Source organism: Panthera tigris, chromosome A1 (assembly GCF_018350195.1).
Source record: "Panthera tigris isolate Pti1 chromosome A1, P.tigris_Pti1_mat1.1, whole genome shotgun sequence".
Lineage (NCBI taxonomy): Eukaryota > Metazoa > Chordata > Mammalia > Carnivora > Felidae > Panthera > Panthera tigris.
The window spans coordinates 27126857-27152568 of NC_056660.1; the positions used below are offsets into that span (position 1 = coordinate 27126857).

Sequence of the window (25712 nt, forward strand, 5' to 3'; positions counted from 1 at the left end):
ATTGAAAATGATAATATGGTTTTTATCCTTTCTCTTGGTTTTATATATCACATTGACTGCTTTGTGAATATTGACCTACCCTTGCATGCCAGGAATAAATCCAATTGATCATGGTGAATGATTTTTTTTTTCATGGTAAATGATTTTTTTTAATGTATCATTGGATTCACTTTTCTAATATTTTGTTGATGATTTTTGCATCTATGTTCACCATAGATACTGGCCCATAGTTTTCTTTTTTGTGCAGTCTTTATTTGGCTTTGGAATCAGGGTAATTCTTCTATCCTGGAATGAATTTGGAACCTTTTCTTCCTCATCTGGTTTTTGAAACAGTTTGATAAGAATAGGTATTAACTCTTCTTCAAATATTTGGTAGAACTCACCTGTGAAGCTGTCTAGTCCTGGACATTTGTCTCTGCGCCCCCTGGATCTGGATTTTTGTTTCCTTCCCCAGATTTGGGAAATTTTCAACTATCATTTCTTCAAATAAATTTTATGTTCCTTTTTATTTTTTTCTCCTTCTGGGATCCCTATATTGCAAATGTTATTATGCTTGATGGTGTCGCTGGGTTCCCCAAGTCCATTTTCATTTTTTATTTATTTTTTCCTCTCTTCTGTTCAGCTTGTTTTCCATTACTCTGTCCTCCAGGTCACTGATCCGTTCTTCTACTTCCCCTAATCTATTTATTCTATCTAGTGTATTTTTAATTTCAGTTATTGAATTCTTCATCTCTGACTGGTTCTTTTTTATGCTTTCGATCTCTTTTTTAAGGGTCTCACTGAGGTCCTCCACTCTTTTCTCCAGTCCAGTGAATGCATTTGTGATCATTCCTTTAAATTCTCTATGAGGCATGTTACTGATCTCTGTTTTGTTTAGTCCCCTTGCTGTGACTTGTTTTGTTCTTTCATGTGGGACATATTCCTCTGCCCCCCTATTTTGTCTGACTGTGTCTGTTTCTGTGTGTTTGGAATGTCAGCTACGTCAGAAGACATCCTATAGTGCCACGAAGCGCGGTATCCCTTCTCCACCAGAACCTGGAGCTTCGGGGGCGTCTCCTATGAATGTTGTGTGCACTCTGCTGTTGTGTCTCAGCTGCAGTGTGCCTCCGGTCCAGTCGTCTGCAATGGCTGTCTTTGCCTGTTGAGGGCAGGGTTTTGGTCCCTGTGTTGTTAGTGGGCCATTCTGGGCTGCCCCGGACTTGAGTTGAGTCAGACCAGGCATTTGCTAGAGATCCAGTAGCACCAAACTTGCAGGGTGCTTTCCTTGTGAAAGCTTCCTGAGAAGCTTTCATTGGTGGGAGAGGCCTGCGGCCATCCAGATGTCTGCCCCCAGCCCACTTCTGGGGCTGTGTAGTTGGACTGCTGTGTGTGGTTCTCTTCCATGCTCCTTGGGGCAAGAGTCACGTTGGAGCGGTGCTGGCCCCTGTTGCACGTGCTTGTGTCCTGCCAGGCTTGTGGCACGGCTTTGGATGGGCTCTGGCCAAGGGCGTATTGTAGGGGTACGTCTGCAGGATAATTTGGGGGCAGGGCACACGGTGTTAGCAAATGCACCCGTCTGCTGTGGACCTGCTTTTATAACACCCCCGCTGCAGGGCTGGTGGGGATGAGTCCACAGGATAGCGAGGGGCCAGGGCAGGGGGTGTAGGCAAGGTCCTGTTGGTCTGCTGCGGGATGTGACCTCCGCCTGCCTGGATGGAGGCGGATCAACAGAAAACAGCAGGGGTGGGGCATGCACTATTAGCTAGGTTTGCCGGGTCTGCGGTGGGAGCAGAGGCCCGGCTCAAGGGGGCGTGTCCACAGGAAAACAAGGGGTGGGGTGCACTGTTAGCAAGTTAGGTAGAGAGTTTGGCACACTGCTGGTTCCCACAACCATTGCTGCTGTCTATGTCTCTGGCAGGTCAATGGTACCCTCCAGCCCCATTGTTCCTGGAGAAGCCTCCCAGCAGTGCCTGCCCCTCCAGCACATGCTCTCAGATTAATAGACAAATCTCTCTCTCGTATACCCCAGGCTTTTTTCAAAGTGCTGCTTCTGTGTCGTATCTCTGCAGGGCTGTTTTTGTGCTCTTTTAGGGCATGGACTCAGTTTCCTCTTGCCTTGCTGGCTCACAGAGAGAGGAGCCCATTGATTTTTAAAGTTCTAGGAGTTAAGTCCTGCTAATCGTAAGAACTCATGAAATCATGCCCCTGTGGTTTTCAAAGCCAATGGATGGGGATTCGTCTTTCCTGTGCAGGTTCCCTGTGCCTAGGGTGCCTCAGGTGAGAGTCATTTGTCTCCCCACTCCATACCCACAGTGTCCCTCCCTCCCTCCTGCTTATAGCCTCGTGGGTCCATTTAGCTCCCAAACATGTCTCTCTACTTTCTAGCCTCTTTGGTGGGGCTTCCTCTCTGGTGGCATCAGTGGGATAAGGTGAGCTTACTCCACCATCTTCCCTGAAGGTGTTTCTATTTTTAATTTTCTGAGGAATCTCCATACTGTTTTCCACAGTGACGATGCCAATTTACATTTCTACCGGTGGTGCACAAGTGTTCCTCTTTCTTCACATCCTCACCAACACTTGTCGTTTCTTGTGTTCTTGATTTTAGTCATTCTCACAAGTGTGAGGTTATAGTTCATTGTGGTTTTGATTTGCATTTCCCTGGTGATTAGTGATAGTGAGCATTTTTTCATATGACTATTGGCCATCTATTTGCCTTCTTTGGAAGAATTGGCCATCTATAGGTCTTCTTTGGAAAAACGTCTATTCAGGTCCTCTGCCCATTTTTAAATAGGATTGTTTGGAGGGTTTTTGGTGTTGAGCTGTGTAAGTTCTTCATATATTTTGGATATTAAGCCTTTTTGGGATATATCATTTGCAAGTATCTTCTCCCATTGAGTAGGTTGCCTTTTTTGTTTTGTTGTTAGTTTCCTTCACTGTACCAGAGCTTTTTATTTTGATGCAGTCCCAATAGTTTATTTTTGCTTCTGTTTCACTTGCCATGGGAGACATATCTATAAAAAATGTTGCTAAGGCCAATGTTTGGGAATTTACTGCCCGTGTTTTCTTCTAGGATTTTTACATTTTAGGTTTCAGGTCTCATATTTAGGTCTTTAATCCATTTGAGTTTATTTTTGTGTACGGTGTTAGGAAGTGGTCCGGTGTTTTTTTTTCCCCCTGCTGTATATTCATGCCTCCTTTGTCATAGATTAATTTACCATGTAAGTGTGGGTTTCTTTTGAGGCTGTCTATTCTGTGCCCTTGATTTATATATTTGTTTTTGTGCCGGTACCATATTGTTTCAAAAGCTGTAGTTTTGTAGTATCTCTTGAAATCTGGAATTCTAAAACCTCTAACTTTTTCTTTCTCAAGACTGCTCTGGCTATTCAAAGTCTTCTCTGGTTCCATTCAGATTTTAAGAGTATTCTCGTTTTGTGAAAAATACTGTTGGTATTTTAATGGCGGGGGGGGGGGTGGCACTAAATCTGTAGAGTGCCCTGAGTAGTATGGACATTTAAAAATATTCTTCTAAAACCACATCTGTTTGTTTGTGTCATCTTTAGTTTCTCTCATCAGTGTTTTATAGAGTACAGGTCTTTCACTTTCTTGGATAAGTTTATTCCTAGGCATTTTATTCTTTTTGGCACAATTGTAAATGGAGTTATTTCTTGATTTCTCCTTGTGCTAGTTCATTATTAGTGTATAGAAACACTGCTGATTTCTGGGTATCACTTTTGTATCCTGCCACTTTACTGAATTCATTTATTACTTCTAGTAGTGTTTCGGTGGAGTCTTTAGGATTTGCTATATATAGTAGTAGGTCATCTGCAAACAGTTTAACTTCTTCTTTACCAATATGGATCCCTATTTCTTCACTGACTGCTATGGCTAGGACTTCCAGTACTATGTTGAATAAAAGTGGTCCAGTTCCAGATCTTAGAGGACAAGCTCTGTTTTTCCCCATCGAATATGATGTTAACTGTGGGTTTTTCATATATGGCCTTTATTATCTTGAGGTCTGTTCTCTCTACACCCACTGTGTTGAGAATTTTTATCAATCATGGATGTTTAATTTTGTCAGCTCCTTTTCTGCTTCTACTAAGATGATCCTATGATTTTTTTTATCCTGTTTTGTTGATGTGATATATCATGTTAATTGATTTGTGACTACTGAACCATCCTTGCATCCCCAAAGTAAACCCCACTTGATTGTCGTGAATGATTCTTTTAATGTATTCTTGAATGTGGTTTGCTAATACTTTGTTGAGGATTTTGCATCAATGTCCATCAAGGATATTGGCCTGTAGTTTTCTGTTTTTTCTGGTGTATGTCTGATTTGGATACCAGGGCAATGTTGGCCTCATAGAATATAGTTGGAAGCTTTCCTTCCTCTTTTATTTTTGGAATAGTTTGACAAGAATATGTATTAACTCTAATTTAAATGTTTGGCAGAATTCATCTGTGAATCCTTCTGCTCCTAGATTTTTATTTTTTGGTAGTTTTTTTCATTCCTGATTCAATTTTGTTACTAGTAATCAGTCTGTTCAGATTTTCTATTTCTTCCTGATTCAGTCTTGAAAGATTATTATGTTTCTAGAAATTATCCATTTTTTCGAAGTTATCCAAGTTGTTGGCATGTAATTTTTCATAGTATTCTCTTATAAGCCTTTTGATTTCTGTGGCATCAGGTCTTCTTGCTCATCTCTGATTTCATTTATTTGGGTCCTTCTCTTTTTTTTCTTGATGAGTCTGGCTAAAGGTTTATCAATTTTGTTTATTTTCTAAAAAAAAAAAAAAAAAAAACACAAACAACTCTCGGTTTCATTCAGTCAGTCAGTCTCTATGTTTTTTATTTCCGCCCTGATCTTTTATCATTTCCTTCCCTCTACTCACCTTGGGCTTTGTTCTCTTTTCCAGTTTCCTTAGATGTAAGGTTAGATTGTTTATTTGAGCTTTTTTCTTGTTTCCTGAGGTCAGCCTGTGTCACTCGTTTCCCTCTTAGAACTGCTTTCACTGCATCCCCCAAATTTTGGACTGTTGTGCTTTAATTTTCATTTGTCTCCAATGTAAATTTTTATTTCTTCCCTGATTGCTTTACTGACCCGTTGGTTGTTTAGTATCATGTTGTTTCATTTCCATGTGTTTGTTTTTTCCAGTGTCTTTCTTGTGATTTATTCCCAGTTTCATACCATCGTGGTCAGAAAAGATGCATAGTATGATTTTGACCTTCTTAAATTTGTTGAGACTTGCTTTGTGACCTCATGTGATCTATTCTGGGGAATGTTGCATGTGCACTTGAAAAGAATGTGTATTCTGTTGTTTTTGGATAGATGTTCTGTATATATCTGTTATGTCCATCTGGCCTTACGTGTCAAAGACACTGTATCTTTATTGATTTTCTGCCTGGATATCTATCCATTGATGTGAGTGGGGTGTTAAAGTCCCCTAACTATTGTATTACCATCACAGTCTCTCTTTATGTTCCTTAACATTTGTTTTATGTATTTAGGTGCTCCAGTGTCGGCTACATAGATATGTATAATTGTTTTATCATCTTGTTGCAATGATCCTTTTATCATTAGGTAATGCCCTTCTCTGTCCCATTATAGTCTTTGTCTTAAAGTCTGTTTTGTCTTGATGCAAGCATTGCTGTCTCAGCTTTGTTCTGTTTTGTTTGGGTTTTGTTTTGCTTTGTTTTGATTTGCATGGTAAATGTTTTTTTTCCATCGCTTTCACTTTCACGCTGTATGTCTTTAGGTCTGAGGTGAGTCTCTTGTAGGTGGTGTTTAGATGGTCTTGTGTTTCATTGTTGTTTTGTTTTTATCTTCTCTGCCACTCGCTCTGCTTTTATTGGAGCATTTAGGTCATTCTCATTTAATTGATAGGTATATATTTATTGCCACTATGTTAATTGTTTTCTAGTTGTCTTTTTCTTCTCTTGCTGTCTTTCTTCATGATTGATGAGTTTTTGTAGTCATGTGTTTGGCTACTCTCTTTATTTTTTGTGTATGTATGATAGGTTTTGGGTTTATGGTTACCAGGAGGTTTATATATAATATCCTAAGTAAATAGCAGTCTGTGTTAATTTAATGGTCATTTAAGTTCAGACATATTCTTAAAAGAAGAAAAAAAACTCTTTTCCCCCCTTCTCTTCCCTTTTTACTCCCTTCTCCATGTTTTATGTATATTCTATTATATTTTGTATCTTTTTATTCATATTTTATTACAGCTCATGTGGCCATTTCTTTTCCACTTAAAGAAGTCCCTTTAACATTTCTTCTATGGCTGGTTTAGTGGTGATAAACTCCTTTATCTTTTGTTTGGGAAACACTTTTCCCTTCCTTCAAATTTGAATCATAACCTTGCCAGGTAGAGTATTCTCGACTGTAGGTTTTTTCCCTTCAGCACTTTGATTATATCATGGCACTCCATGCTGGCTTGCAAAGTTCCTGCTGAAAAAATCAGCTGACAGTATTTTAATTTTTTTCAATGTTTATTTATTTTTGAGAGAGAGACTGAGTATGAGTGAGGGAGGGGCAGAGACAGAGGGAGGCACAGAATCAGAAGCAGGCTCCAGGCTCTGAGCTGTCAGCACAGACCCCAACACAAGGCTCGAACCCACGCACCATGAGACCATGATCTGAGCTGAAGTTGGACGCTTACCCAACTGAGCTACCCAGGCGCCCCCAGCCGACAGTCTTATAGGGCTTTATAGGGCTTTATTTCCTTTCTAAGAATTTTTTTGCTTCTCTCTTGCTTTTAAAATTCTCTTTATCTTTAGCCTTTGACATTTTAATTATTATGTGTCATGGTGTGGACCTCCTTGAGTTCATCTTGTTTGAAATGTCCTGTGCTTCTTGGACCTAGATGTCTGTTTCCTTCTCAAGGTTAGGGAAGTTTTCAGCTATTATTTCTTCATATAAATTTTCTACCCCTTTCTCTCTCTTCTTCAGGGACCCCAATAATGCAAATGTTTGTTTGCTGAGTGTTGTCCAAAAGATCCCTTAACCTGCCTTCATTTTTTTAATTCATTTCTGTTTTGCTTTTCAGCTTGTGTGCCTTCCAGTACCCTACCTCCCAGATCGCTGACGTATTCTTCCGCATCTGATAATCTACCACTGATTCCCTCTACTGTGTTTTTTATTTTAGTGATTGTATTCAATTCTGATTGGTTGTTTTTTACGTTTTCTACCTCTTTATTGAAGGCCCCACTGAATTCTTGCACTCTTCTCGCCAGCCCAGTGAGCATTTTTATGATCATTACTTTAAATTCTTTATCAGGCATATTGCCTGTCTCCATTTCATGTAGTTCTTTTTCTGAGGGTTTGTCTTATTCTTTATTTTGGAGCATATTCCTCTGTCTCCCTGTTTTGCTTAACATTCTGTGTTTGTTTCTGTGGATTAGGTGTAACAGTTACTTCTCCTAAACCTGAAGGAATTATCCTGTATATGGTCATCCTCCAGGTAGATGGTGTGTGCTTGGCGATCTCTGCTGGCTGGCTTGACCTGTGACGGGCATGGGCTGGGGACCCCAGGGCTTTCCACACAGAGAGTGCCATGTCTGGACAGCTGAAGCGGATGCGGGCCAGGGTATCCTAGGATTCTGTGCGCTGAGGGCACCTGGCAAGACAGCTGAAATGGGTGTGACCCGGGCTGTCCGGGGCACCCTGTGCAAGGGGTGCCCTAACAGCGTGGCTGGAGCTAAGGCAGTGTGGGTGCCGGGAGTTCCCAGAGTTTTCTGCACAGAGCCTTCCTTGACAGTGTAGCTGGAACTAAAGTGGGTGCAAACCAGGGGGACCTGGGGCTCGAAGCCCAGGGGGCACGTTGGCAGGATGGCTGAAGCTGAAGTGGATGTAAACCGGGATGTTTCGGGACTCTCGGCAGAGGATGCCCCGAAGGAGGGGATGGCGTTGAGGTGGGGTACAGGCCAGGAGGTTCTGGGGTGTTCTGTGCAGAGGGCGCCCTGGCAGGACAGCTTTCACTGAATTTGGTGCGATCTGAGGTGTCTCTGGGTACTCCATGCAGGGGGTTCCCTGGTCGGGCAACCAAAGCCAAGGCCAATGTGGGCAAAGGAGTGTTGGGGTGCTCTGCACAGGGGGCGCCCTGATGGGATGACTGGAACTGATGCAGGCACGGACTGGGGTTTGGGGCACCCTGGCAGGGCAACTGGATCTCAAGCACATGTCAGCCAAAACATTCTGGAGTGCTCTACATGGGGGGTGCCCTAGCCAGCCATCTGAAGCCAAAGCGGTGTGGGCCTTGAGCATTCTGGGGGGCCTTGTGACTGTGATCTTAGCACGAAGGCTGGAGCTGTAGTGAGTGCTAACTAAGGATATCCCAGTGTGCGCGCCCTGTGGCCGCCTTGGTGGGCTGGCTGGTAGGGGTGTGGGCTAGGGGTCCAGGGCTCACTGAGGCAGCAGGCCAGGACATCACTCTGTGCTTTCAAAGTGTGTGGGAGGGGTAGTGAGCAGAGACTGTGTATCAGCCCCTCCCACCCGGAGAGCCCTCCCACAGCTACCCCTACCATTAGCAGAATTCTAGAGCGGGCTGTTTTTCATGCCAGCTACTCTTTTAAACTACGGCTTTGTTTGTGTGTGTGTGTGTGTGTGCGCCCAAGTGCATCCAGGGCTGATGTTTGCCTGGAGGACCTGAGGGTACAGACCTACCTCTGGTCTATGCGTAAACCGTGTTGTTCTCCGGTCCCTGTGACCCAGAGAGTGTCCCCACAGCTCTTCCACCATTTGGTGGAGCTCGAAGGGCTGGCTCTTAGGGATGCTGGTCACTCTTTTTAAAAAAATCTTTTTTTAGGTTTATTTTGAGAGACAGATGGCATGAGTGGGGCAGAGAGAGTGGGAGAGAAAATTCCAAGCAGGCTCCACACTGACACAGCGCAGAGCCCCACATGGGGCTTGAACTTCCAAACTGTGAGATCATGACCTAAGCTGAAATCAAGAGTCGGACGCTAACGGACTGAGCTAGCTCGGCGCTCTTTTAAACCATGGCTTTTTTTTTTCTCTGTGTCCAAGGACAGAGGAGTTCCAGGTCCCCAGTCCTGTCCCTCCCCAATGCCGTTCACCGCTTCAGAGGTGGGGGTTCCCTTCCTTACCCTGTCCCCATCACTTTTGCTCTCTTGCCATTCTGTCTTTTGTTGTGCAAAAGCCCATGCCGGAGGCCGGCTTGGGCTCCAGGGCACTTGGTCATTAGTACCGCTTTTGAGTGGCCACGGGTTGGTCCACTTCCCCAGTGATGTTGTGGCCCCAAGGCTCTCAGTAGGCTTAGACACCCCTCGCTCTATCATGGAAATGATAGTTCCCCTTTAGCGGGTTCTTGACACCCAAGTTATTACAACATCCAGGCACTTCTTGGAGCCTGCCTGATCGGTTTCATTCGGTCCTGTAGTCTTCCCAGAACAGTTCTTCTCCCTGCCGGAGGAGTCAAAAGAACAGCGCCGCCCTATGTACCCTGGGCAGAACCCACAGTGGTGCCCGGAGGCTGAAGCACTGCCAAGCCTCGGGTCTCTGTTGGACCCGTGCCTCCTGCATTGCTGTTGAAGCCTTGCAGAGAGGCGTGTCCCGTCCAGAGTCACTGGCGGCGACCATGTAGGAGAACACCGTTTGTGGTTAGCAGAGCACGTGCTGCCGTATTCGGTCTCAAAGATATTTCCCAGGACTCCTCTTTCCATCCTCATAGACACGACCCTAAGTCATCATCAAAGCAACAGTCAGTGGTAGGCGGTTATCGGCGCCTTGGAGAATCTGCTGGGACTTGCTCGACATGCCCTCCAGCTTTGAATAGGGCACAAAGGCCTAACAGCACCCTAGAGTGGTCTCAGCGTGTTCTGCCCTTGCCATCCCTTGCTGCCTCCTGATGTACTGCCTGCCCCTGGGGTCCAGTTCCCTTCCTAAACCTGGATCCTCACCTGTGTGACGGCTCCAGGACCCCACTCAGTTTTGTCAGTTAACGTGGGCCTGTTGTCTGCTAAACGCTCCCCAGTAATTTCATTTGGCCTCCGGGTACCATCCAGGCTGTGAACAGATCACCCTCTCCTATAGATACTGTTTCCGCTAATCCCTGAGGTTCATTATTTGTATTGTTCTTAAATGCTGCAGTCATCATCCTCGGTAACGTCTTTCCGTCTCTTTCCTCCGAAACCTCTTCTAGCCCTTAAAACGCAGCCATGTTGTTTCCTCGCAGAGGGTATCCCTACATCTTTCCTGGAACTCCTCTTCTGATCTCATCTACGTCAGGCTTTAGGTTTAGTCTGTTTGAACATTCTGGACTATGTTTCTACCGGCGCTGATTCCCAAGATCCCTTTTGGGAAGTATAAGGACATCTTTCATCTCTAGTGGTGCAGCTGGCTTCAGCCTTGCCTGGGACCATACTGACCCCTGTCCTTATGGGCACCCTCCCGCTGTCAGCCTCAGTCCTCAGGTACCCTCTAGCCAACCAGCATTTTCCTTCTGATCAATCCACCACCCCGCTGTGATTCCCTCGATTCTTTACCTTACTCATCTTCAGCAGGTAAGTGGGACCTTTAGAGGAGCCTCCAAAGTGTTCACCAAATTGCAATTTCTTAGAGCCTTTTTTTTCCCTGCCAATTGCTATAATTACGCCCGATTCCCAAAGCAATAGCTCGTAGGGTAAATTCAGCTCCCAGATCTTTTGTGATTAATATACACTGAGGTTTGTTATTTTTTTCTTCTTTTTCTTTTATTTGAATGCCTTCAGACAGGGTTTATGCTCTTTACAGGTTCAACATGCTCCCAACTATTTCCCTATTCTTTTATCTGGCTAATTTTGTCAAGTTGTATTGACTAGATCAGCGTCTATCCCTGTAACCAGTTCCTGTCCCGGTACCACCTGCCAAACCTTTTGCCCAGACCTTCTAAGTCCTCCTTTTTCCCTCCCTACTAACCTCTGTCCTTCTGGCAGATTTCTCATCATCTAATAGAGACAGTATCCTTAACTCTCTGCCCAATATGCCCATCCTTCTTTGGGACCTATCTTTCAGTGAGAAATGTCCCTCCAAGCCTCGGCTACCCTAATGATTCTATCCCATATATGTAGGTCTCTGATCGTTGCATTTGATTTTCTATTAAATCATTCCCCATTTTGAATCCTAATATCAGGTCCGGGAGAATAGGAGTTAAATGTTTTTCTCTGTTTCTCAACAGAAAAGACCATAGAAAGAACTAAAAATAGTTCAACTTCAATGTTCCACATGTTACCGGTTTGTGGTATAATTCTTCATTTTTAGTTTCCGAAGAAAAGAATTTATCTACCTTTTGCAGTTGTGTATAAGGACATCTACTTATTCAACTTAAACACTTCTAATAACAATCCTATCTCACCTTCCCAATAGGCCCTATTTCTCTACACACACATACAAGTTACTAGCATAGTATTATAAATCAGTTCGTACATGCTTTGGGGGAAGTTTTTTTATATTTGAAATAAAAGCATGTTTAAGTGGCTACAATAAAATAGTTTTTGTTAACAGAGATTAATCAAAACATGGACAGAAACCTGAGATAACTTATGCCAAATTTGCTACTTTTGCATAGTTACTTGGTCTGCTGGGGCAGCGGCGAGGAGCCTAAGTTTTAGTACTACTTTTTTATTGTTGAGCACATAGATCAATTACTTATAAGAGTTGATGTTCAGTTATAAATGGAAGTGATGACCTTTTTTTTATAGAGTTGAAAAGACCAGGTGGCTCACTGAAATGCACAAAATCTACATGAACACCTCTGTGGTTTTTGTTTAACTTCATAGGAAATCAACGTGTTGACAGTCGCATTGGTCAACCAAGACCGAGAGAACAATATGGAAAAAAGAAGCCAAGGCTTAAAATCAGAGAAAGAAGCTTTGCTAATCGGTAAGGACGTTATGTTTTCCTCATCTGCTGTCTTAAATAATATTAAAGGAATTCACCTCCAAGTTGTTAACAATGCAGACAGCTCTGCCCTCTGGCCAGAGGTAAGATTAACTTTGTCAAGATTATATTATACTTACATTTCAAATTAGGGATGCATAAACCAAGGTGGGGAGGTTTGCTCTTCTGTAACCACGTGTGTTCGTCAGCTGTACAACATAAAACCGACTACAAGAAGACAGATTATTTTGCATCCCACGTTTTACAAATCTGAATTCCAAGATATGGATGCATCACTTCCAACAGGAGGCCAGGCTGTGTCCAAAAGTTCCAAATCAAGCCAGACCCCCAGGCTCTAGAGGCTGCATCCTGAGGTCAGCCCTGTAATGCTGATGACATGGGGGCCTTGAGACTACATCTAAGTTGGCTTTTTTTTTTTGGTCTGGACCAGAGACAAAGCTCTGAATGTTTTCTTTTTGAGAGTCCTCATGAGCAGATCCAAAAATAGTATTTACTCTCCCAAGGAAGAGTTCTTGATGAGATATGTTGGTGACGGGCCTGGGACCCTACTTTAGAAGCTGGTCTGTTTAAGGCCTGTCTCCAGAGTCCCCATTCTACAGAAGGAGAAGCTGTCCCCCTCACTCTGTAATGCACAGCACTAATTCAAACTGCGCCTTGGCACTGACCCTGGTGTGGGGTTCCAAGCTGAAACTGGCTCTTCCTTGGCATAGTTAAGGGTGAGGAATGAGACTGTTGTACATGTGAGACAAATTGTTCTCCTATAGTTCATATTCTGGCAAAAGGAACACCTGGTTGCATTTTCTAGATAATGCACGCACTCACCTCAAAATGACAGGTACGCCAGGGCCTGTAGAAGCTGGCACAGGAGGAATTAAATTCAAGATAGTCCAAACTTCATCCATCATATATGGATTTTTCAACTACAGGGTTATTGAATATGACATCAACTTCGAGATACTCTAAGGAAAACCAATTATTTTTTTTCTCTCTGATGATATACAGCTGCAATAACATGCCATGCACAAGTTTCGTAAGACATGCTGATGTGTTATCAGTGCCAGGAACCCAAAATGAACCCATATGTAGTTGGCGACTGGATTTTTCTTCTATTGGAAAATGTGTCAAACTCCGACAACTGTTTCTCTTCCGCTCCGTGTGACAAAGTTGTGATCTCCCCCCATGAATTCAGGGCATGAACAGAGCACATGGTGATCAGCAGTAAATGTTCCCTCTTTTAAGTCAGAATAATCCAGAGCACTTGAAATTTTAAAAAATGGGAATAAGTCTGTTTTTTTTTTTTTAATTTTCTGCCTCTCACTAAAGATTGCTTCTCCTCATGTGTTTTACTTGCAGAACAGAGTTCATTTGCAATGTCTCTTAAATAGTTACTACACACACAAACACACACACATTTTTTTTCAATCAGCTACCTCAAAATTTAAAAAGGATATGCTTTGCACACCATAGGTTAATAGGAGTAGATGAGAGGTTACATTTAGAACATCTTAACTCTGCTGATGTCTTCAGTATTAGGGAAAAAAAGTTGTTTTGGGGCACCTGGGTGGCTCAGAGTGCCCGACCCTTGGTTTCAGTTCAGGTCACCATGATCTCCTGGTTCATAGGTTCGAGCCCCAAGTCAGGCTCCGTGCTGATGGTGTGGAGCCTGCTTGGGATTCTCTCTCCCTCCCTCTCTCTCTCTGCTCCTCCCTCAAAACAAATAATTAAAACAATTTCCAAAAATTGTTTTAATTGGTAAATTCGAGTGTATTAGAAAAAATTTAGTAAGTCAGAATCTTCAGTTACCAGTAGGCAGAACCCACTGTAAATTTTCTAGGATTTTTCTGCTCACTTCTGGTCTTTTGAATTGGTTTACGTGTATTAACAACTGACACTCATTTTGAATCAATATATGAGAGTGTTTAGTTAGAAAGAAGGCCAAAGCCAAGTTTTTGATTAAAATAAAGTTAGGAGGTGGGTTTTTCCCCCCTTCATTTCTCCATTACCTCTCCTCCTCGACATCTTATTTTACTTAATGAAAGTTTTAATACAGCTGTGATTTCCTGCCCAAACCTTCCCCCCAAATACTTACTTTTGTAGTCAGAGAGAGAGTAATTGTCCAGAAGAATGCCAAGGTAGAAACGAGTCTCCAAGACTGGCAGAATGGATCCTGCTGAAGGACATAGCTGCCTCTTGCCATGAATCGTGCCTCTCTGCTAAGTGAGTTTGGCCATTCACACTTTGTAGAAACTCAAATGCTGGGGTCACAAATACCGCTCTTGCAACTTCTGGAATCTAGAGAAGGGCTGTGACAGGGACGGAATAGGGGTCCAAAACTGCTTTGGACAAAGCTAGATAGAGGAAAGAGTTTCTGGTGCTGGAGCTACTCTTTTCTGAGGAATTCTTATAGGTAGAATGATTCCCAGAGTCCTCCAGACTTCTGATATATCTGGAAAGGTTAGGAATACTCTTTGCAGTATCGTTGGAATCTTCCCTTGGAATAATTAAACCCACATAGAGGGTACAGTGGGCCTGTTCTGATCTAGCCTAGAAGGCCCAGGAGCACAGCAAAAAATCTCCCTTGATTTGGAAATACTTATTAGCAAAAGCCTCATCACATCTGGGTACCTGTAGTATATGCTATATGCAAATATATTCAGATAACACCCTCTTGGGACACACAGATATTATATAAAAATGCACGGTGGCACAAATCTTGATTTCCTGGAAGGGCAAGGGGGGGAGTGAGAAATACACTTGTCAGATAGATTCCATATACAGAGAACATAAAACTGAGGCTAGAACTTCCTAAACAACAAGCAATCCCGACTGTCTGTGATTACTTGTGACGCTCATCTATCTGGGCAAAAGTACGCATCCCTTCCACGCATTCTCATGGCCTGTTCATAATTGGAGTCTTTAAGACATGGAAGGTACGGATACGTAACAGAAGGTCAGTGGGATTTCACTGATGATATTACTTGGCGCCGTGCCTGTCCCTTGAGAGTTCCATCATTCTGCTCAACTTTCTGCTTGACAAGTAATGGGGATCGAGAGCTGTGTTCCAACTCTGCTAAAACAGATGGGCCCTTGGAAAGCACCTTATTCTTGTGACGTCTGGATTATTTATCTTATAATCAATGCTCGTAAAGACAGGTTAACATATCATTGGACCTAAAAGAATTACATTTGTGTGTGTGTGTGTGGGGGGGGGTAAAGCAGGGTACTAGTTTACAGCTCACGGCTCTATGGTAACAGAACATTAAACATTAGGTCGGCCTGACGTAGTCTAGTATCTATGCCAGAACTGCTAGTTCACTTCACATATGGCCTACACACTGGGTTTGGCATGCACTCATTAACCACCGTTAATGAAGAATGGGTCAAGAAAATTTTTATAGATAGGCAAAGAGCCCTTGAGGAGATGCTAACAGTGTACCTCTGGGTCTGTATCACTCGATCTTCTCTTTCTTTTTAAGTAATTCGAACACAGTAGATGTGCAGTCCTAGGAGCCCTGATTGACACCCTCCCAATGCTAGTCATCACTGTAAGTCCCATCCAGGTATGGTCAGAACCTTCTCAACAGCTCTGTTCATAAAGTATCTGTTCTGCACAACTCCCCCCCGACTCCTGAGAACCGTCCCCAAATTCTTAGTGGTAAGGCACACGTCTTTCCAGATCATCCTGACTCCGCTACAAATCAGGACGTACATAGTACAGATGGCCAGGATGCTGCTTTCCATCACCCCCCCACCCCCAACGCCCCATTTCTATCGCTGTCACCATTTCACACATCTGCGCACAGCCTGTCTATATCAGAATTGGAATGCTCCCCTAAATACATGAGTATTAGGAAGCAGATGAATGGACTGGAGAGAAATACACGTAAAGAAGGTTAAATGGTGATGTTTTGGTGTTTTCAGTGACTGGAATTGAGGCTATATTTAGGCCACACCTGAGAAAAGTAATCTGGGAAGTGCGTGCTTCTCTGAAAGCTACTGACCATAAAGAATGAGTCATTGACCTAAATCTTGTTTCCGAGACACAAATGTCCATATCAATAAATCAACAAACATTTGTCAAGAGCCTACTATAAAAATTACCAGCCTTCCTTGTGGAAAAGAATCATCTCGGCAGCCTGTTTAAAAGGCACAGTCTCTGGCCCCACACACAGGGACTCTGTTCATTAGAAAACTAACATCCGAGGTGATACTGAAACAGGCACTTGGGGGACCACGTTTGGAGAACTACCAGCCTGCCATCTGCCCAAACCTGTGTTCGCTGATGGTGGTGATAAGATGATCTCTTCCCTCAGCTCATAGACTAGTGAGAAAGCAAGCAGTGAATGGCAATGAAATATGCTTTGTACTAAAATCAGAAGCACAGAGAAAGGGCTACTTATGCCTTCTCGGAAGAAAGGACAGTCGAACGAGTCCTAAAGGGATGCATAGACTCTCTGTGGTCAGATGAGGGAGTTGTCAAGGCCATTTCAGACACAAGGAACAACTGATACAGTCTCAGGAGTTTAGTTAAAGTAAGACCAACAGACAGACATTTCTTTTGTTTTCTTTACATTAAATAAACTAACCGTACAAGATCAGGTACGGTACTCACCAGAAAAGTGGAACAAACTGCTCTTTGGAAAATTAAAGCTTTTCAGCCTTCCGAGGCACGGAGAAGCTTCGGAGCAAATCACAGTGTGGGATCACTCTCCTACCCCTTGCTCACAGTGGAATCTCCCCGATTCCCACAATGCTTTATCACGCTGCAGCTGCTCAGGATAACCACAGGCTCGGGGCTTAGTGGGAAACCCAGATTTCACAGGGCATCCTCCCTGCTGCCTCTCCAGCCCGGTGTCCCTGAAGCCTTATGGGCTGCAAAATGAAGCAAGAATATTTCCGGCTGGCTTACGGTCAGGCCTCTGCCGGTTTCCGGCATGATATAAGTGTCTCTGGAGAGATAGCTGTTCCTCGGCAGAGCTTACATTCCTAGAAATCCCTGGGATGCCCCCTCCCCCAGTAAGCTGATAGGTCTCAGGGTTTTCTGAAGTTTCCCAGGAGACTGTCAGCTAGTGTGCATGTAGGGAAAGCTAATCTCAGCCAGAACTTTCTAAGCTGACACAGAGTTTGGAGTGAAACTCCAAGCAGCCTGAGGAAGGGGAGAATGTTCTGGTAGGATGCCATTTCTCATTCACCTCAAGGAGAATGCACTGGGAAGGAGCATCCTGAGTATTTGTGGACGGAGGCATGATTCACTGGGCAAATCATCCACTGTGGGTCTAATTCTTCATGTCGTATCAAGTTAGGAGGTCTGATTAGATGGTCTTTCTCAACTCAATAGTCTGTAATCTATGAGGACGATTACGAAAGGGGCACTGCCCTTTAGGCAGTGATCGTATTTGTAAGCAGATGCTGATAACATCCGCATATTAACTTGAACTCTCCTACCTCATACCTTTCGAACAAAAAAAGAAGGGAGACTTGTCTTCACTCCAACAGCCCGTGTCCCTGCTCCCTATCTAAGCATGACTTTTCCAAAGTCCCATCTATACTAACAGCCCCCATTTCCTTTCCTCCCCTCCCCTCCGGCCCACTCGGGTATAACTTGCACCCTCACCCTGAAGTGGTTTCGTCAGCGTGACGAGAGAACTTCATGCTGCCAATTTCTCAACTCCCTCCACTTGTCATCTGCACTTTAGACAGCTGACTAGCCACATCTTGTGAGTAGAAGTTCCTTCTCTTAGCTATCGTGACGCCATTTTTTCTTACTGATCACTCCCTCCCAGATTCCTTTGGTGAGTTTTCCTCAGCTTAACCTCTAAATCTGGGGCTTCTTCAGAGTTCAGTCAAGAAGTGCTTGGGTTTCAAATCCCTGTTTGTTGCCACTGATTCACGCATGTATACCATCTCCAGAAAGCATTTGGGATCTCCACGTAGATGCTAGTGGACATCTCAAATCTAGTGAGGCCAAAACAGAACTCTGGACTCCACCCTTTCCTCTGCCCTCGTATGCTCCTCCCCTAGTACTCCCGTCTGAGAAAATGGTACCACCCGGCTCAAGCCAAATCGAGGACTCCTCCTCCCAAGACTATGCCACTCACGTGTCGCCCTTCAGCTCTCCTTCGCTGCTCTTTGGCCCAAATCACTACTTACCACTTCGGGTCTTGTGCAGACACTTCTAAATGGCCTCTCAATTCCCTTTTCATCTATTCACCAGACAGAAGCTTGAAGGAAGTTTTAAAAATGCAATTCAGATCATATCATGCCCCTACTTGGAACTCTTCTGTTGGTTTCCTGCTATATTTAGAATTTAAGCCAAAACACATCACACTCATTCAAGGCCTTCCATGATCTGGCTCCCCACCTCCCTCTAAATGCCTGCTGTACCACTCTCAGGCCAAGTTTGTTCCTGCCAGCTGCCAGCTCATTTCCACCTCAGGTCTTTTGCACATTCTGGAAAAATCTTTCCCCAGGCTGTCTGTGGCTGGCTCCTTCTCATCTGACCCAGGAGACTTTACCTTCACTCGACTTCCCGGGATAGAGTAACACTCCACCAAGCTTGAACCTGTTGTGTTTTCTTCACTATGTTTACCACTATCTGAAAATATTCCCTTTATTTTTAATCTTTGTGTTTATCCTGTGTTACTTACCTAGAATGTAAATTCCCCAAGAGCAGGAAGCTTGTCTGTCTTGTGCAGTGCAGTGTCCCTGGCACCTAATTGCTGGTAAGGAAATGTTTAAGAATAAATGAACGAAGCAGTAAAAATCTAGCACTATTTGGCTAATTTAAATGCTGCTTCCTTAGTCTTAGTGAGGTCTAAAAATGGGAAAAAACTCGATGATTTTCATGGAGAAAGCTCAAAACGCTTTCATGAGCCTGTTTAAATGGCCTTCCTCATGAGGGGCTTGCCACCGGTTGTACAGAGCTGGTTTGTATGTCCTTCTAGAGTCATTTTTAAGGCCCTGGGACGTGCAGAAAGTTTGAGTTCTGACAGCCTCCTCCACTCCTTTTTTATTTTCTTAAATTAGCTACTTACAGTTGTATTTTCCTGGTTGGAAAACCCATCTTTAAATATGGAGACTTCTGCTTCTCCATGGAAACAGCCAAGACCAACAGTTGCGTCTATCCCTTTGGAGATCCACCAGTTCATCAATGGCTAAGTTCTCCACCCTCTGTTGTTAGTGTTTCTTTTTACCAAGCCTTTAGATGCCTCCCAGAGGACCATAAAACAGTCTCCATCTTCTGGGTTGGTAGCATTTTTCATTAGATCATGAGTTGTATCTATCTGTTTTTCCATTCTCAGGAAATATTCCAGTTCTTTTAAAGGAACGACAAAGAGGCTTTAGTTGATTATTCAGGAAGCCCCACCTCACCCCGCCCAATGAATCCAATCCAAAACCAGGGCCTAGAAACTACATTTTCTCAGCATGACTAATGCGCCTGTGATGATACTGTGATGGGCAGCGGTAAGGGTGGGAGTAAGGAACAGGAGGATATGACTAATGTTTCCCATTTCTGCTGTATCTCTAGCAATACTGAAAAGCTTAGTTGCCATCCATGCGAAAAGCTTGGGAAGCTTTTATTTAACTACCTATTTTGGCCCCAAATGAATCTAGTGGCAACCGTTCTACTTTTATAAAGAAAAGCTAATGGCTTATTAATATCAGCTACTACAGTGATCATTTTGAATATCCTCCTAAGGAAAGCTATTCATGAGTGGGTCAGGATTTCTGCACTGATTTTAGAAAGATATATAGAAATCATATAAGCATTTTCCCCTTAATTTTATGAGCAAAAGACTTTTTTTAACTTTTTTTATGTTTATTTTTGTGAGAGAGAGAGAGAGAGAGAGAGAGAGAGAGAGAGAGCATGCGCAAGCAGGAGAGGAGCAGAGAGAGATACACAGAATCTGAAGCAGGCTCCCAGCTCTGAGCTATCAGCACAGAGCCCAACACGGGGCTCAAACCCACTAACCGTAAGATCATGACCTGAGCCAAAGTCGGATGCTTAACCCACTGAGCCACCCAGGCACCCCAAGCAAAAGAATTTAAATAAAAAGTTTCCACGGTATGGAGATTCCTCAAAAAATTAAAATAGAACTACCCTACGACCCAGCAATTGCACTACTATTTATCAAAGGGATACAGGTGTGCTGTTTCACAGGGGCACATGCACCCCCATGTTTATAGCAGCACTATCAACAATAGCTGAAGTATGGAAAGAGCCCAAATGTCCATCAATAGATGAGTGGATAAAGAAGATGTGGTATATATGTACAATGGAGTATTACTCGGCAATCAAAAAGAATGAAATCTTGCCATTTGCAGCTACGTGGATGGAACTGGAGGGTATGATGCTAAGCGAAATTAACCAGTCAGAGAAAGACAAATATCATGACTTCACTCATATAAGGACTTTAAGATACAAAACAGATGAACATAAGGGAAGGGAAGCAAAAAATAATATAAACACAGGGAGAGGGACAAAACATAAGAGACTTAAATATGGAAAACGAACACTGGGTTACTGGAGGGGTTGTGGGAGGGAGGATGGGCTAAATGGGTAAGGGGCATTAAGGAATCTACTCCTGAAATCATTGTTGCACTACATGCTAACTAACTTGGATGTAAATTAAAAAATAATAAATTAAAAAAATAAAAAATGAAAGTTATAAAATAAAAAGTTTCCATGACCAAAACATTCAGGTTGCTCTGTCCTTCTGAATCCATAACAGGGAAGGAATCAGGAGTGAATAATGTCTCAAAGTTACCTGATCTTTGAAAGACTGCCCCATCACCAGTTAGTACTGTAGCCATTTTTAACGTTCTTATTTATCCCCATTTACCTATAACAGAACGGTAGAAATTTTAAACAAGTATACTGGCTAGTCTTAGTTCTAGAGGATAAATTCATTCGATATACACTTATTGTACATGTATACTCTATTGCCAATACTGAGCCAGAATACACAAAGACTTTCTGAGGGCAGAGTTCCCTGGGGAACCCAAGACTGGGCCCGGCAGACAGACCGTTACCAGTGAGGGAGTGTGCACACAGAGAGATACCCAGCTCACAGAGGCAACAAAAGCAGCCACCCCAGGTCCTCCCATTACTGGTATCCCTAAATTTCCTCTTTTAACACCTCGTCTCCTCGCCTAAAGTCATCAACTTCTCCCCCATCGCCCACACACATCCTCTTCTGACTCGTTCCGTTTATACTGCTGAAGACATTTAATTTCGCACCACCTTCCATAGATGTTTACAGGAGAGCCTGTGGGTTATCTAGGAGATGGTGCTAAGTCTCTGTCCGGTAGAGAGATTAATATGAAAAATGTCTTTCTCTATTTGCTGGGGCCTTTGGGGTGGTTTACTCGTAAGACTGCTCAAGCCTCCCCACCGTCTGAGATGCTCCCTTACCCCGGTGGAAAACCACACATCCTCGTCACCCCAAAGGCTGACCGGTCAGTCTGCTGCCTAAGCCGACATCCAACCAAGGAAGCGAATGCTGCCCCCATCTTGCAGCACCCCTCTTGGCTCTGTGAGCCACTCTCTCGGAGCTTCCCCCTCCCCTGCCTGGGAGAACCTGTGTGCCAGGAGAAGAAAGGAACACCCTCGCCTCCTCACAAAGCCAGAGGTGACTGCTCCTTCTTCCCCCTTGTCTCCTAATGGGGGATTGAGGGGTCTGCCTACCATTTATTGGAGGCTCCCTGTGAAAACTAGTGGACGTAGTGCCACCTGTCCTCAGCTTGGGACAGCAAGGAGAACCCCATTCACCATCCTGAAACAGGAGTTTCCCCTTAAGAATTCTGCCCCCTCGGGGCCCCTGGGTGGCTCAGTCGGTTAAGCATCCAACTTTGGCTCAGGTCACGATCTCACAGTTCGTGAGTTCAAGCCCCGCATCGGGCTCTGTGCTGACAGCTCAGAGCCTGGAGCCTGCTTCAGATTCTGTGTCTCCCTCTCTCTCTGCCCTTCCCCTGCTTGTGCTTTCTCTCTCTCTCTCAAAAATAAATAAACATTAAAAAAAAAAAAGAATTCTGCCCCCTCTCTCCCACTTAACAAATGCAAATAAAAGTGTTATTTTAAAAAAAAACTTATTTTTTAAGTCCTTCATGAGCTTCTATACTCAAACTCATTAGTAACAGAATTACTTACAGTGTCACTTCACCAGATTTGAGAATTTCAAAGACACAGGGAAGTAGTTGCCAGATCTATAAATTTAAAATGGAAATTAACAAACTGGAAGGAGGGGAATAAAACAACTCCACTTAAGTGTATTAAAATGGCTATTTGCCACTTAAAGATATTAAAACTATCAATATTACCTTTTACCACTTGCATTATTTCATAAAAGAACATTTTAGCAAAAAAAGGAGGAATATAATTTCAGAATAAAATGGTAGTGCTTGGGGTGTCTGGGAGGCTCGGTGTGTTAAAGTTTCCAACTTCTGATTCCGGCTCAGGTCATGATCTCGCGGTTCATGAGATCGAGCCCCATATCAGGCTCTGTGCTGACAGTGCAGAGCCTGCTTGGGAGTCTCCCTCCCCCTCTCTCTGTGCCCCCTGCTCACGCTTATTCTCTCAAAACAAACATTTTTTTTTAAATGGTAGTTCTTTACATCGCAAGAAAAACAGGTCTCTGAAAACTGAGGTTTTAGCATTATGGAGAAATACGATTCATTATTTCTCTCTTCCTCATTTCACTGTAAACCAGTACAAACCTCATATAAGCAGTGTTCTGAAGACAGGTCTTTGAGAGCAGTGGTCTAGACACTTCGGTTCTCTGTCCTCGGACTAAAGCTAAACTGGGAGTTTTTCTTTAAATGCTGGCACTCATCCCAGAGCATCCCAAGCATCACACAGGAGGTCAGGAGGCCATGAGACCCTATCCCAGATCAATCCAGGGTCAGCCTGCGATTCCCAGGGTGACCTGGTGCAAGAACTATGTGCTCGTCTAGGGCTCACTCCACCTGCATGTCAAACAAATGCAGCTCTTTTTTTGACCTTCAGCTCTCAGGCATCAGAATTTCCCAATAAACAATGTGAGGGCTTAAAAGAGAACTCAAACAATGTCAGTCTGAACACCGTTTCATAACAAACAGCAGCATACAGTCTATGAAGTCGACGTCCTCATTTTCACTATTTTGATTTTGGATCTAGGAGCAGGGAGGATAGAGAGGTAATGCTTTCACTTCAGCCCCGACACCAACCCCCGGCTTTTCATTTGTCAGTACAATGTTGACAGTTGATTTTCACAATGGAAAAGACTTCTGATTTATACTCAGACTCCAGCCAAACCATCCATTCCTGGACCTTTTAAAATGATCTTGTAAATTACAGCAGGGAGGAGAGAGTAAGCCGGTTCCCTTTAAACACCAGCAACAACGAGGGGGAAATAAAGGCTTCGGAAAGGATTTGTGCTTCCTTCAGTGGCAGTTAGGGGAAATATGGATTAAATACTTTTCATAACTGGCAGCTGTAATTATCAGGGAAATCGGAGGCCGTGTGATCTCTGACACCAGCTGTATGAGCGATTTTCATACTGCAAAGCCCACTGAGGGAAAGAAAAGAGAGAATTTTATCCTCCCAATAACTACAATTTTATATTGGTAAATCAAGCATAAAATTGGTAGCTGAAATGCTTCCAGGAGTCTTTGTTTAGAAATACCTTCATTCATCTGTATATTATCTCGGAGTCTAGCTTTTCTAACTACTGTTATTCCAGCAGATAGAGTGTTCTGTTTGCCATGTTACGATGACTGTCTTCAGAACGGGCTGCTATTAAATGCTTGTTGAGTGCTGCTGAACATGGTGAGACTGTGACTCAGGCTGACAAAACCATCGCTGGGGTTAGTAAAGGACATTGTCTGACTCCGACTCTGACTTGCCTTGCAGTAATGCCCAATGTTTGTCTTTTTAACCCAGGCATCATATCAACGTTTCTTCATGTCCATCCTTTTGGAGCCAATATAGAGTATCTTTGGTCATACATGCAGCAGCTTGACTCCAAGGTAAATTCTTTTTCTCAAGCGGACTTATGTTGTTGGGATTTTGCATGTCAACTCCTGGCTGCAGGTGGGCCCTGTGTGAACTGCATCAAGGATCCAATAGCACTTGGAGACTTATCAGGACTTCTCCGCAAGGACCTCAGTTTTGGGCCGATCCTTGTCCTTTTTTCACTTGCATTTGTCTTTAGAGAAAGAAAAGCAGTTATCTACAATGACAGTGACTTTCAGCAGGTGCCAAATGTGGACATGGCATATGAGGGGCTTAAAATTACAGGTTCCCCAAGCCGGGAGAAATCAGGTCAGGGTGGCTAACGTGGAATTATCTTTAGGCCAGATTCTCACAGGGTTCCGTGGTAAGGACTCCACACAATAGGGGGAAAATCGCCTCAAACAACAAAGATCTGATACGACTCTCGAGAAAACTGGATTAGTGGTGGGTTTTCAGCATTCTTCTCTAAATGGAAAAGATGATTGCAGAATTATTCCCAGCTCCACCCCACGAGGGCCACACCCAGAGTCAGGACTCACTCTTCATTTCTCTGAGGCTTGGTTTTCCTCCTCTCCCCGTTGGCTGTGCCCCTGACCCATTGCGATATCTGTGTTCTACAAGGTAGAGGACAAAAAGAGCTCAGTGCACGTATCAATTGATGTAGTAAATTCCAGGCAACAATGAGAGGGGCCCCAGTTGAAATAGTGTCATTAACCAGCACTGCTTGGGGAAGCCCTGGAAGGGGATGGACACAGAAGCAGAGGGTTGAAGCCCGCCACTGAGCGGCTCGTTAAATGTCCTGCTGGGAGGGAAAATGGAAATACATTCTTCCGTAGAGTGCAGCAAGGTGCATGGAATGCGTAGGACCAGGCCCACGGCCCGCAGTTCTAGGACCCTGACGACACACGTACAAATCATTCTAAATCTCCGAAGGCCAGTATCAATTAAATTACTGCACTGGGTTCTCAGTTTGAGTCACATGATCTTACCGATTCATGATACCATAACTGCTTGGCCTTTCTAATGGGTCTTAAACTTCCCCTCTGAGAGAATCATCTGGAACCAAGAGTATTTTTCAGTCACAGAGATTCATGTCCATTTATTCTCTCACAGCTGGTAATAGGGTAGACCAAAACAGAGTGAAAGGGGATGAGGCGATTATAAGATTCTTAAAGTTCACACTTGTGTTCCTGTCTCCTTTGCAGCCTCCCCTCATGTGGATGGGAGGGATAGAAAATGCTCATGTGGATTCAGATAAAATGAGAAGGATGAGCTATACAATGGTACTTTGTTGAAATAATACTTTGTTGAAAATACTTCCTTGAAGGGTTTGGGTTTTTTCCTTCACCAGTATCGTTCTTAACATCAACCCTACCTTTGCCTGAAAGATGAAATGAAATACTACTTTCCCCAGTGTGGCGTGACACGGAATAAGGCCTCGAGAAATTATTCCAATCATTGCTGTTATCCTTCCCTGGTATTGTTGACATTTCTTTCCTTCCCCTTCTGGAAATCCCAGGTGAAAAGCCTTTGTTGAGAAGCAGTTGTTGTTTTCGTATATATAGGGAAATATGGGTGGCAGAGGGGGTGGATGAGGATAAAAATCCCCGGTGGGAGTGATAAATAATGAAGCATGTCCCTCCGGACAGAGTGTCCATCATCCATTTGTTCAGGCAAGATTTGTGTGGTCTCCCTTAGTAGTCTCTGAGGAGAGAATTCACACACCTGGTCTCTGGCCATTAGATGATTGGCCTTTCTGGAAGGGATTCTGTCAAAGGGAAGTCCATTTCATCTCAGGCTGATACTTTTATTTTAGAAGATAAAGAAGAAAGTATTTCCTTCACAGA

The 25712-nt window shown here is 43.7% G+C and overlaps 1 protein-coding gene across 2 annotated transcripts in view; it reads left to right on the forward strand.

Annotated features, from left to right (window-relative positions):
• Window positions 1-25712, forward strand: part of ENOX1 (ecto-NOX disulfide-thiol exchanger 1) — a 270650-nt gene that overhangs the window by 235644 nt on the left and 9294 nt on the right. For both annotated transcript variants that reach the window (XM_042976177.1, XM_042976235.1), the window contains 2 exons: window positions 11753-11855; window positions 23794-23879. In XM_042976177.1, the coding sequence (XP_042832111.1) occupies window positions 11753-11855; window positions 23794-23879 (189 nt within the window). The remainder of the gene's footprint in view (window positions 1-11752; window positions 11856-23793; window positions 23880-25712) is intronic.